Source organism: Vipera berus, assembly GCF_964194415.1.
Source record: "Vipera berus genome assembly, chromosome: W".
NCBI classification, from domain to species: Eukaryota; Metazoa; Chordata; class Lepidosauria; order Squamata; family Viperidae; genus Vipera; species Vipera berus.
In genome coordinates, this window is record NC_138210.1 from 24,189,045 (window position 1) to 24,201,173 (window position 12,129).

At 40.0% G+C, this 12,129-nt stretch overlaps 1 protein-coding gene across 7 annotated transcripts in view; it reads right to left on the minus strand.

Moving 5' to 3' along the window:
- The window catches only part of LOC308676210 (zinc finger MYND domain-containing protein 11-like), a gene marked incomplete at its 5' end in the record, with an annotated part of 221,583 nt that overhangs the window by 64,387 nt on the left and 145,067 nt on the right, over positions 1-12,129 (minus strand). For 4 of the 7 annotated variants that reach the window (XM_081341991.1, XM_081341990.1, XM_081341988.1 and 1 more), the window contains 4 exons: positions 5,718-5,773; positions 6,412-6,499; positions 9,089-9,181; positions 10,753-10,830. In XM_081341991.1, the coding sequence (XP_081198117.1) occupies positions 5,718-5,773; positions 6,412-6,499; positions 9,089-9,181; positions 10,753-10,830 (315 nt within the window). The remainder of the gene's footprint in view (positions 1-5,717; positions 5,774-6,411; positions 6,500-9,088; positions 9,182-10,752; positions 10,831-12,129) is intronic. The other 3 variants (XM_081341992.1, XM_081341989.1, XM_081341993.1) reach the window with 2 other exon arrangements.

The window sequence follows — 12,129 nt, forward strand, 5'->3', positions numbered from 1 at the left end:
AATGGCTACCAAATCCTCTAAAGCTCTTAGAAGCGCGGGGGCTTCTCCGGTGCAGCAGTTTTCGTTACAAGCTTTATTGCCCTCTCCTCCTGCATCTGTACCTGTACCTGCATCAACTTTTACAATTAAAGACTTACAGAATGTGTTGCAAGAGGCTATGGAAAAGCAATCGCAACAATTAGTTGAGCTTATGGATAAAAAGTTAACAGAAATAACATTTCATCTGCATTTGAAGGCATGGCTATATGTATTGAGCGTTTGGACGAAAGAGTGGAAGATCTCAGCCAAAATAATATCAGATTAGATGTAAAAATGACAGAAACTGAAAATGTGGTGGAGAAAATTGATAGTGATTTGACCTTGGTACAGTATCATGAGATGGAGTTTGCTGTGAGAATTAGAGGCTTAAAAGAGGATCCTAAAGAAAATTTGAAGAAAATAGTTTCTGAGGCTCTGGAAGGGGTGCTGGAGCAACCAGCAGATGAAATTATGGAAGATATAGACAAAATTTTTCGTGTTAATTCGTGGATTGCAAGACAAAGGAAATTACCCAGAGATGTGGTGGCTTACTTTACAAAGAGAGCGATTAGAAATGAGGTTATTCAAGCCTCTTACAATACTAAATTTGTAATTGCTGAGCAAGAAGTCTTGATTTTAAAAGAGATCCCTCCAAGAATCTTAAGGAGAAGGAAGGAATTTGCTTTTTTGGCGCAAGAATTAAGACAACGTGATATTAAGTTCAGATGGGAGATACCAGTGGGTATGGTGGTGTTGTATGAAGGTATGAGACATCGTCTTACTACAGTTTTGCAGGCACGTGATTTTTATAGTAATGTTTTAAAAGCAGCCCCCATACCACTTTTGGAATCTACAAAGAAGAATGGTGAGGGAGAGTCTCAACGATCCAGACAGAATTTACAAGGTGCTGAAGGAACAATGCAGATAGATGAGAAAGTTACAGGAGTGGATCAAATTTCAGTACCATCGGAGGAGGCCAGAAACCAGAGGATGACGCGCGCTGCTTCTAGACGAATGAGACGAGCCTGAAGATTTAGTTGTAGAACTGAAGGAGATAATAATGCAATAAGGTAAAGTTTCTGGATTTAAGGTTAACATACAAAAAACTAAAATGTTGTTTAAGAATATGATAGTATCATAAAAGGCTGTTTTAGAAGAGCTAACGGGATTTGAAATTGTTAAAAGGGGTAAATATTTGGGGATATATTTGTCACCCTAAAATGTAAAGTTATATAAAAATAATTATGTTTTGTAATACTTTATGTTGCTTTAATTTAAAAATAATTATGAAAAGTTAACTGGGTAGAATTGTAGTAGTGAAAATGAATGTCTTGCTGAAATTTTGAAGGTCATGATTTGTTATCTGGGTGGTATGTATATTTATTGTGTGATAAGAAGGTGGATAATGTGTCTAAGGTATATATTTTAAGATATGCTCTGTTGCGAGTTTGGAAACAGTATAGACACAAGTTAACTTGTAAGATACCTATATGGGCAATAATGAAACATGCAATAGAAAATATAAACATGATGTGACTATATATAAGGGAATTTTAAGTTTGGAAAGAAATGTATGGCATTTGAGGTTGTATAATATCTTAAGAGAAGGAAAGATTGTATAAACTTGGTTTTAGTATGGAAAATTACAGGCCAGGTGGAAAGAAGATCAGAAAATTGGTTTTTTAATGACTGATGTAAATTTGGTAAAGTAAATTAGAGATCGTTTTGTCTGTAATTGTTTTTATTGGGCATTATAATTGACATTACTGTTGTGGACATTAAGCTGATGTTGAATTTAATTACGGCAGCAAGACTTCTAGTAGGGCAATATTGGAAGAAGGAAGAACTGCCAACTATAGAAGAATGGACTGTAAAAGTCTCCAACCTGGCGGAAATGGCAAAGATTTCAGCGTACTTGAAAGACTATTTGCAACAGAGATATAATGTGGAGTAAATATGGGACTAAAAAGTTTCATCTAGCATTTGAATAATTATTGATGTGATACTTATACTGCTTGTAGTTATTTTACAAGAGTTAAAGTGCGATAGATTTAATAGTTTATGGTTGTTTGCATAAGGTAGATTATGATTGTTTGTATTTTTATACCCTGTATCTAGCTCTGGGAAGTCGGGGAGGGGGGAGGGGGAAGGGAGGGAGGGGCGGGGGAGGGTTGGGGAGTGGGAAGGGGGTTGGGAGGGGTTGTGTTTTGTTAAAAATAAAATGTATTGTAAAACTTTTCAATAAAAAAAAAAGATGATGCCAGTTGAAGCCAGCCTCAAGGAAAATGAGCGGAAAGTATGGAATCATTTGTACAGTCAGAGGCCGGCTGTTGAAATAAAGCCCAACTTTAAAGTTGGGGATCGTGTTAGAATTTCCAAGTTTAAGAGCCGATTTGAGAAAGGATATATGATGCGATGGTGAAGGGAATTCTTTATTGTATCCAAAGTGCAATATACGGATCTGCCTACCTATAAAATAATTGACGCTAATGACGAAGAAATTGTCAGCAGCTTCTATGAGCCAGAACTGCAGAAGACGAAGCTGTAAAGATTGCTTGCTCGAGTTTTTTGTACTCTGACTTAGGGTCCCAAAGAAGGTCAATGAGTTTAGCATGATCTTCCACGATGTATTCATTAGGAATGCAAAACTTGCGTATGGTTAAAGAGAGGTAATACGCAGGTGGGTTATCTCACCAAAACATCAACCCTCCGATCCCAAATGCTAAATTATGTAGTTGCCACTGCCTTGTGATATCAGTTTCTCGAAGGCTACATTCCATAAAGAATGGATAGAATTGTATTTTATAATTTGTAGTGGTTTTGTTAGGCCTTAACCTAACAAAACTTCAATGTGTCTTAAAAGGGTGAAGTCATCTCGTTATAATAATCTTCATGCATATCTAACCATGCCTCTTCTTCCTCTGTGATCTCCATTCCAAAGACGCTCACGCAGCTTCAGGTCTTCATACTTACTAAAAATACTTAATGTAAAATCGTCTTCAAGTAGACCTAGTAAAGGTTTCATGTTTGTCATTATTAGTATTTGCTTTAGGAACCTCTTTCTTATCAAACTCAGACATGTTTTTATAATAGAAAAATAAAAGACTTTAATGCAAATTTGCTATGTAGGGATTTTGATTGTATGGAGCGAGCATTATTTCATACTTGTCTTTATACAGATTTTTGGCGAAGTACATTATAGTCCTCAATGAGCATCTTAACATGTGACTAGCCTTATAAATCGAGGGATACTCTGTCACAACCCTGCTTTCTATGTCTTTAACTAACAACAGACATGTCAAACTTAATAATAATAATAATAATAATAATAATAATAATAATAATAATAATAATAATAATAATAATAATAATAATAATAATAATAATAATAATAATTTAATTTGTATACCGCCCTTCTCCCGAAGGACTCAGGGCGGTGAACAGGGCAATACATAATAAAAAACAGGATACAAAAATTAAAAAGTGATTAAACAACTATGCCCGTAATAATTAATACATATTAAAAGTTAAAACTAATTTATAAAAAACCCAACCCCATCCCATCAGACCAGGCCAGCTTGTTCAAAAAAGAAGGTTTTGAGATCGCGCCGGAAGGAGCGAAGGTCAGGGGCCATCCGGAGCTCGACCGGCAAGCGGTTCCATAGGTCTGGCGTGCCCACAGAGAACACTCTCCCCCTGGGGGCCACCAATCGGCATTCTTTGATCGGAGGCACCCTGAGGAGGCCCTCTCTGTGGGAGCGCACTGGACGGAGGGAAGTTGACGCCGGCCGCAGGTGTTGCCGTAGGTAATCCGGACCCATGCCATGTAGGGCTTTGTAAGTCATCACTAACACCTTGAACCTCACCTGGAGAGCAACTGGTAGCCAATGCAGCTCGCGGAGCAAAGGTGTAACATGGGAGTATCGGGAAACCCCCAAGACAACTCGCGCGGCTGCATTCTGCACCAGTTGAAGTCTCCGAGTGGACCTCAAGGGCAGCCCCATGTAGAGAGCATTACAGTAGTCTAGACGAGAAGTCACGAGCGCATGAGTGACTGTACGCAAGGCATCCCGGTCTAGATAGGGTCGCAACTGGCGCACCAGGCGAACCTGGGCAAAGGCCCCCCTAGTCACAGCTCCAATATGCTCTTCCAAAGAGAGCTGTGAATCTAGAAGGACCCCCAAGTTGCGAGCCCTATCTACGGGGGGTAATAGCTCACCCCCCATGGCCAGAGATGGAGTAATCGGAATTTCCCGGGATGCCGGCACGAACAGCCACTCAGTCTTGTCAGGGTTGAGTCGAAGCCTGTTCCTCCCCATCCAGACCCGGACCGCCTCCAGGCAGCGGGACATCACGTCGAGGGCATCACTGGGGTGCTTTGGGGTCGAAATAAAAAGCTGGGTATCATCAGCATATTGATGATACCCAACTCCAAAACCATGAATGATCTCACCCAGCGGCTTCATGTAGATGTTGAACAGGAGAGGCGAGAGAACCGATCCCTGAGGAACTCCACAAATGAGAGGTCTCAAGGTCGATCTCTGCCCCCCTGCCAACACCGACTGCGAACGTCCCAGAAGGTAGGAGGAGAACCACTGGAGAACTGTGCCTCCCACTCCTAACCCCCTGAGACGTCGCAGCAGGATACCATGGTCGATGGTATCAAAAGCCGCTGAGAGGTCTAAAAGGACTAGGACAGAGGAGCAGCCCCTGTCCCGAGCCCGCCAGAGATCATTCACCAGCGCGACCAATGCCGTCTCCGTGCTGTACCCGGGCCTGAAACCCGATTGGTACGGGTCTAGATAATCAGCTTCATCCAAGAACAAAGGGAGCTGTTGCGCCACCACGCTCTCAACAACCTTCGCCAGAAAGCGAAGGTTGGAGACCGGAGGAAAGTTGTTTAATATTGCTGGGTCCAAGGCAGGCTTCTTGAGGAGGGGTCTCACCACCGCCTCCTTCAAGGCAGCGGGAAAGCTACCCTCGCTCAAAGAAAGCTACCCTCGCTCAAAGAAAGCTACCCTCACTCAAAGTGACGTCGCACAACGTATTGGAGCTTTTTTGCCATTGCCAGCAATGGGGTGAGCGTGGTTTCCAGATGACGCATCCGGCCCACGGGCCGGGAGTTTGACACCCCTGACTAACACCATCTTCGGGTTATTACAAATTGATTTAAGATACTTGTAATGAAAAAAAAAGTTCAATACAATCAAACAGAAGTACACAAACAATGGTGCATTTAAATTATTCTGGCACCTTTTATTTTTTAAAATCTCTGGATTTTTAATCCACTATCATTGTTTAGGTGCTTTAGTTTTTCATTTAAATTAAAATATGGATTTGGTTTTGAAAGAAAAACCTTTTCTAAATGGGAGTACCAATACAGAAATCATACAAAATCTTCCTAATTTTCTTCTCTTATTGTCATGTATGTGCTACTGTTCACAAATGGGATAAAAATGTAGCTAAAAACAATTACTTGACTTTTAAAACCTACCTCTGTTGACTCATAAGGATTTGGAATTACATGGACAGTTAAAATTTCTGAAGAGCATCTTACTTTGATCTGCCAAAAATGAAGCATGAGTTGCCTGAGTTTTTCACGATTTCCAGAACAACTTTCAAAACAAGTGCAACCACAGATATATGGAAACTGATAGACAATTGTGCAGAAGCCATTAACATGACTGGATATTACTTACCTCATGGCAGGTATCTTTGTAAAGCATCCTGGCTATATCAGCTTGTTCACTGTTCACTGTAAAAAGAATATACCCACAAGCCCCTAAGTCTTTGTAAATGGTTCGCACAGCAGTATATACAAGAGAAGTCACTGGAATTCCAAAGTTCAAAAAGCATCAAGAGATTCAAGAGAGGATCTGATAGTTATGTTTATATAGTGCATTCTTCTGCATTGAGATGTATGATTTGTTGGGTGGTAGCTACCTAAACTTGGAACTCTTCAAGCAAAACCAAATACCACTAGCCTGGCAGTCTCGGCTGATGTTCACTGAAATCACACAGGCTTGATAAGGATTTGCACGTGTACACACACACACACACAAGCATATAGTGAAAAACATCTGGCAATTGAATTCTGGAGGAACTGGCCTCATCAACGTATACAACCTGGGTTTCTTCAGTCTCTTCAGCCTGATTTACTGTAAGCCTTTAATGAACTAGATAGCTCAGAGACTATACATGCCAAGCTTTTTTTTTCCCCCAAATCTTTTTAGGGTCTGATTAGGTATTTCACGTCTCTAAAGTAAAGAGAAGTAAACTGAACATAATGGCAGGTTTTCAATTGCTCTATATTTTCTATAACCATCTCTACCCTCAAATAAGATGTCGTTTGCTTAAAGATCTTATTTTTAAATCCAAGCAATTCCTTCATACCTCCATAAAAAATCACAGTGTTGTGTAGAAGCAGCTGAGCATCTGCTTTGAATTCCTCATAACTTCTGTATTTTCCTTCATTTACTTTCTATAGAGATTGAAACAGAATTATAAGAACATCCATTAGAGTTGTCTACCAATCAGCCTAAGTACATATATACAAGTATGTTTATAATACAATTTCTACAATATAATTTATGAGAGCTCACAGCTGTGAAATTGTGCAATGAGCAGCTTAAGTTTGCATCTGGTCCCATCTTCTATCCAAAGAACTTTCACATAAAGAAGACCCATTAGCCCTTCTAAGTTAGAACTTCACCCAATTAACTCATACAGGTGAAACTTGAAAACTTAGAATATCATGCAAAAGTTCATTTATTTCAGTAATGCAACTTAAAAGGGGAAACTAATATACTGTATGAGATAGACTCATTACATGCAAAGCAAGATAGTTCAAGCCGTGATTTCTCATAATTGTGATGATTATGGCGTACAGCTCATGAAAACCCCAAATCCACAATCTCAGAAAATTAGAATATTGTGAAAAGGTGCAATATTCTAGGCTCAAAGTGTCCCACTCTAATCAGCTAATTAAGCCATAACACCTGCAAAGGGTTCCTGAGCCTTTAAATGGTCTCTCAGTCTGGTTCAGTAGGAATCACAATCATGGGGAAGACTGCTGACCTGAGAGTTGTGCATAAAACCATCATTGACACCCTCCATAAGGAGGGAAAGCCTCAAAAGGTAATTGCAAAAGAAGCTGGATGTTCCCAAAGTGCTGTATCAAAGCACATTAATAGAAAGTTATGTGGAAGGGAAAAGTGTGGAAGAAAAAGGTGCACAAGCAGCAGGGATGACCGCAGCCTGGAGAGGATTGTCAGGAAAAGGCCATTCAAAAGTGTTGGGGACTTTCACAAGGAGTGGACTGAGGCTGGAATCAGTGCATCAAGAGCCACCACACACAGACGGATCCTGGACATGGGCTTCAAATGTCGTATTCCTCTTGTCAAGCTGCTCCTGAACAACAAACAACGTCAGAAGCGTTTTACCTGGGCTAAAGAAAAACAGACCTGGTCTATTGCTCAGTGGTCCAAAGACCTCTTTTCTGATGAGAGCAACTTTTGCACCTCATTTGGAAACCAAGGACCCAGAGTCTGGAGGAAGAATGGAGAGGCACACACTGCAAGATGCTTGAAGTCCAGTGTGAAGTTTCCAGTCTGTGTTGATTTGGGCAGCCATGTCATCTGCTGGTGATGGTCACTGTGCTTCATTAAGTCCAGGGTCAACGCAGCCATCTACCAGGAGATTTTGGAGCACTTCATGCTTCCTTCCGCAGACGAGCTTTATGGGAATGTTGACTTCATTTTCCAGCAGGACTTGGCACCTGCCCACACTGCCAAAAGCACCAAAACCTGGTTCAATGACTGTGGGATTACTGTGCTTGATTGGCCAGCAAACTCGCCTGACCTGAACCCCATAGAGAATCTATGGGGCATTGCCAAGAGAAAGATGAGAGACATGAAACCGAACAATGCAGAAGAGCTGAAGGCCGCTATTGAAGCATCCTGGTCTTCCATAACACCTCAGCAGTGCCACAGGCTGATAGCTTCCATGCCACGCCGCATTGAGGCAGTAATTGCTGCAAAAGGGGCCCAAACCAAGTACTGAGTACATATGCATGCTTATACTTTTCAGAGGTCTGATATTGTTCTATGTGCACTCCTTGTTTTATTGATTGCATGTAATATTCTAATTTTCTGAGATTGTGGATTTGGGGTTTTCATGAGCTGTATGCCATAATCATCACAATTATGACAAATCACGGCTTGAACGATCTTGCTTTGCATGTAATGAGTCTATCTCATATATTAGTTTCCCCTTTTAAGTTGCGTTACTGAAATAAATGAACTTTTGCACAATATTCTAATTTTTCGAGTTTCACCTGTAGAAACTGCTTCTAGCTAGAACTAAATTGTACAGGGTTTTGTGAGAGGAAGAATTGTATGTTAATGTTTTCCTATATTTGGCTTAACACTGATTTATTGAGTGTAAATGCTGGAGGCCTTGTTGACTCAAGTTAGGCCTTATGCCTTTTATAAAAAGCACTGAACCAAAGTCTATGCTATGGCATATTTCGTAATTCAAAGGAAATATTTGTAATTTGCACTGTAGCTGTATCTTACTCAATATGAATTTGCAAGCTTGCTTGTTTCATTTAGGACACAAAACCTGAATGCCTGGGAATTGAGGAAGTGAAATTGTGGGAATTGAGGAACTGATTTTGCAGTGGAACAATGGCACATGTTATGGAAAGATGAGTTTTGTATCTGATTCAGTTACTGTTCAAATCTCAGAAGTCATGTGTTTGTGGTTTTAAGGTATAAAAGGATGGCATTGAGAGAGACTTGGGACCATTTTGTCACAAGCCATCACTCTTTGACTGCTCATACATCTTGGTCCTCATTGCAATGAGTAATGTAAGTATTGTCTGTGTGTTCTAAATTTTGAACCTCTGAATTCCAAAGTGAGATGTTTTTGGTGTGCTGTCTCTTGCCTTTAATGGATTTTTCCTCTGACAGTTTCCAGATGTGCACACTGAGCCTCCAAAAGTGGGATTAGTCTGAAAACTGGCAATATTCCTCTCTTGTATGTAGCCCAGAACTATATAGGAACATACCTCCTGTATGGTTGAAACCTCAATGGCTGTGTGTACTAGCCGACAATACATTGGATGTTTGTTGTCTTTGCCTTTTTTGTTTAGATCAATAGCCTAAAAATCACCAGAAAATACTGGTTTAGAAACCTGCCATTCTGACAAGAGAGAAAAGTAGTTTTATCATAGCCTTTAAAATCCTAAGCATTCAGATTACACACCGATTTACAAATAAAAATTAAAGTTTTTTAAACGTTCTAAAGTTATTCTGATGACATGTAGGGTGCTTAGTCTTTTTAATGTTTGAAAGGCATAATCAAAAGACAAAACCCATAAACATTTTTCTATGCATTAATATTATAGAAACTATGTCTCCTCCGAAAAGTGCTCTGTAAGTTTTCAATTACAGTATTATGTAAAGTTTGATGGATTGAATCAGCATTCAATTGTTAAAATGTTATTTTTTTCTCCCCAAAATTTCTAAGCAAAAGTTCTGATAGCTGAAAATACTGACTTTTTAAGTTTATTTATTTATAAAATTTATTGGCCTCCCATCTTACCATATGGTACCTCTGGGTGGCGTACAGTCATAAGAATATGTTTATACATATACAATTAAAACAAATAATTAAAATCAAATATTAAAGCCTAAGAACACATGGCAAGGGCGGGGAGGAGAGAAAATATGTGAAACAGTTTTTTTTAAAGTCCAGGTTTTTAAAAAAATGTCAATATATGTTTCCACATGATTCTGGCAGGATCAGAAAGGATGGGAGATGCTGAAACTGAGAAGACATAAAGATCCAGGTTCATATGACCAATTCTCTTGCAAAAGACCACATAAGTTAAGTTGTGACCATTTGACAGGGATGGCGCCTAGTCTGTCCCCAGCTGTTAGCAAGAATATTATCTTCTGCACGGCTGAAAGTTGCTCACGCTTGTCCCAAATGTAAGCACCTGCTGAACAGAATTAGGCACATACAGTATACTCAGAGCCTATCCTAAACACAACTACAACTAGGAGGTTTCAGCTCATGTTCACAGGTAAGGGAGAGCACTCCCAACATGTATTTTTCATGTTATATTTTTCCCCATTCCCCTGTTACCTGGACAGCAAGCTGTATCTATTCAAATGAAGAAGGGGGAGAAGAGGAAAAACAAAAATATTGAAAGGGGAAACTGAAGGTAGAAAGTAAATCCTATTTTCTTTCTTGGTTCCTATAGGCACAGTATAGGAGGTAAAGCCAGCTGGGTGACCTTGGGCCAGTCACTGTCTCTCAGCACAACTCACTTGACAGGGCTGTTGTTGTAGGGAAAGTAGGAGAAGGAAGGTGTGTTGAATATGTTGCTGGCTTGAGTTATTTGTAAAAATAATAAAGGTGGGGATATAAATACATAAATAAATAAAGTGTCAGCTTTTGGCAAAACCATCGTAAAACACAGTCAAATGACTGGGATGCTGCAAATGTCCATAAATGTGGCTGTGTTGCTGAGCATCCAAACCCCAACCATTGGAACTTTTAATTTGGGTCCATAAGTATCCTGGTCCATCATAATTCTGAATGGTCACTAAGTGACTGGTTGTAGGTTGAGGACTACTTGCAGCCATTTGAAGCTGCAAAAGAGAACACAAAAACCCAGCTGCTTAGAATCCTAAACAGAACTGTATAACATGTTACAACACTCACCCGTTCCTTCATTCGGGAGACAATGAAATGCAAGTATGTGCTTATCTCCTGCTTACTGGTGTTCTTCTTCTTAATGCTCTGGGGGAGGAGGGGGGGAGGAATCAACAGCTTTATTTTAGAACTCTGACTTTTGGGAAACATGACAACATTTTACAGTACAACATTGTTAAAACACAGCACATAAGCCCAGGGAAGAAGCCCAGCATTGCAGCTGGTGAAGGATGAACAGTCAAAGCACAAGGACTGTAAAGGGCAGAAGACACTGTATTCTAAGACCCTCTCTTAGCTTTGGCCTCTTTTGGCCTTTACGTGGGTATAGCTAGTGCTGCATTGAGGTTAGCTAATAGTTCTTGCATAAAGAGGAATGGAAACAAATTTGCTTGCTAAATCCCCAGTTAATGTAGACATGGGACAAGGCGACTGTGTGAACAGGAAACCTGGGGAGCAAATGTGCTTAAAATACATTTAGAACTGGATGATTATGCTGAAATATATAAGTTTTACAGATATGTCAAAGGCAACCATTTAAGAAAAGAGGAACCTGGGGGTGCTAATGTACTAATTATCTCATAACGTTCTACTTGTTACTGGAAATTAGGGTCAAATGTGCTGATGATTGCTAGACATTGCAAATGCAAGCTAAGCAATATTAACAAACATTGGAAAGGTCATAAGATGACCTAAGAGGGATTGGCTTGGTGGGCTTATGGAAAAGTATCTATAAAAACTATTATTGCAGGAGTGGCCTTTGTACAGGCCTATTGGGAATAATCCCCTGTGAAGAATAAAGCTTTTCCAAATCTCCACCTCGGTGTGTGGTTTATTATGCATTGCACACCAGGCAGAATCAGTTTTGTGGGACAACAATATGAAACTGCTGGTCAGAGAATATTCTGGCTGGAGTGATGCTGGTGGAAATTATTTGGCTGTTCCTCAACCAACAACAAAGCCTAGAAGTTACCAGGTGAGAAGTTCACTGAATTGACAAATCTACAGGAGTCCCACTTGTGCTAAGGTGCATGGGATGGGTAGGTTAATCTGCAATTGAGAAATAAACACTATTTTTTCTAGTTCATATTTGTACACTCCATAGCCAAATTAGCCCAAACTGATCATTCTCAGGTGTTATTATCACTATCTTGCCCTTCTGCATTGATTTGGACAACCAGTGTAGCATCTGGTTGGCACTTTTGGAACAGTATTTTATATCTGCTTGTCCAGGGTGGGGTGGGGTGGGGTGAGGAGTAATCTGGGGAAGGAGTGAGCAGGAAACCAGCCATTAAATGGTAAATGAACATCTAGTTAAATGAAATGGATCTTGCTAAAGAACAGTGAATTTTACATTCCTTATTTCTCCAAGAGCTCAAGTTTGCATAT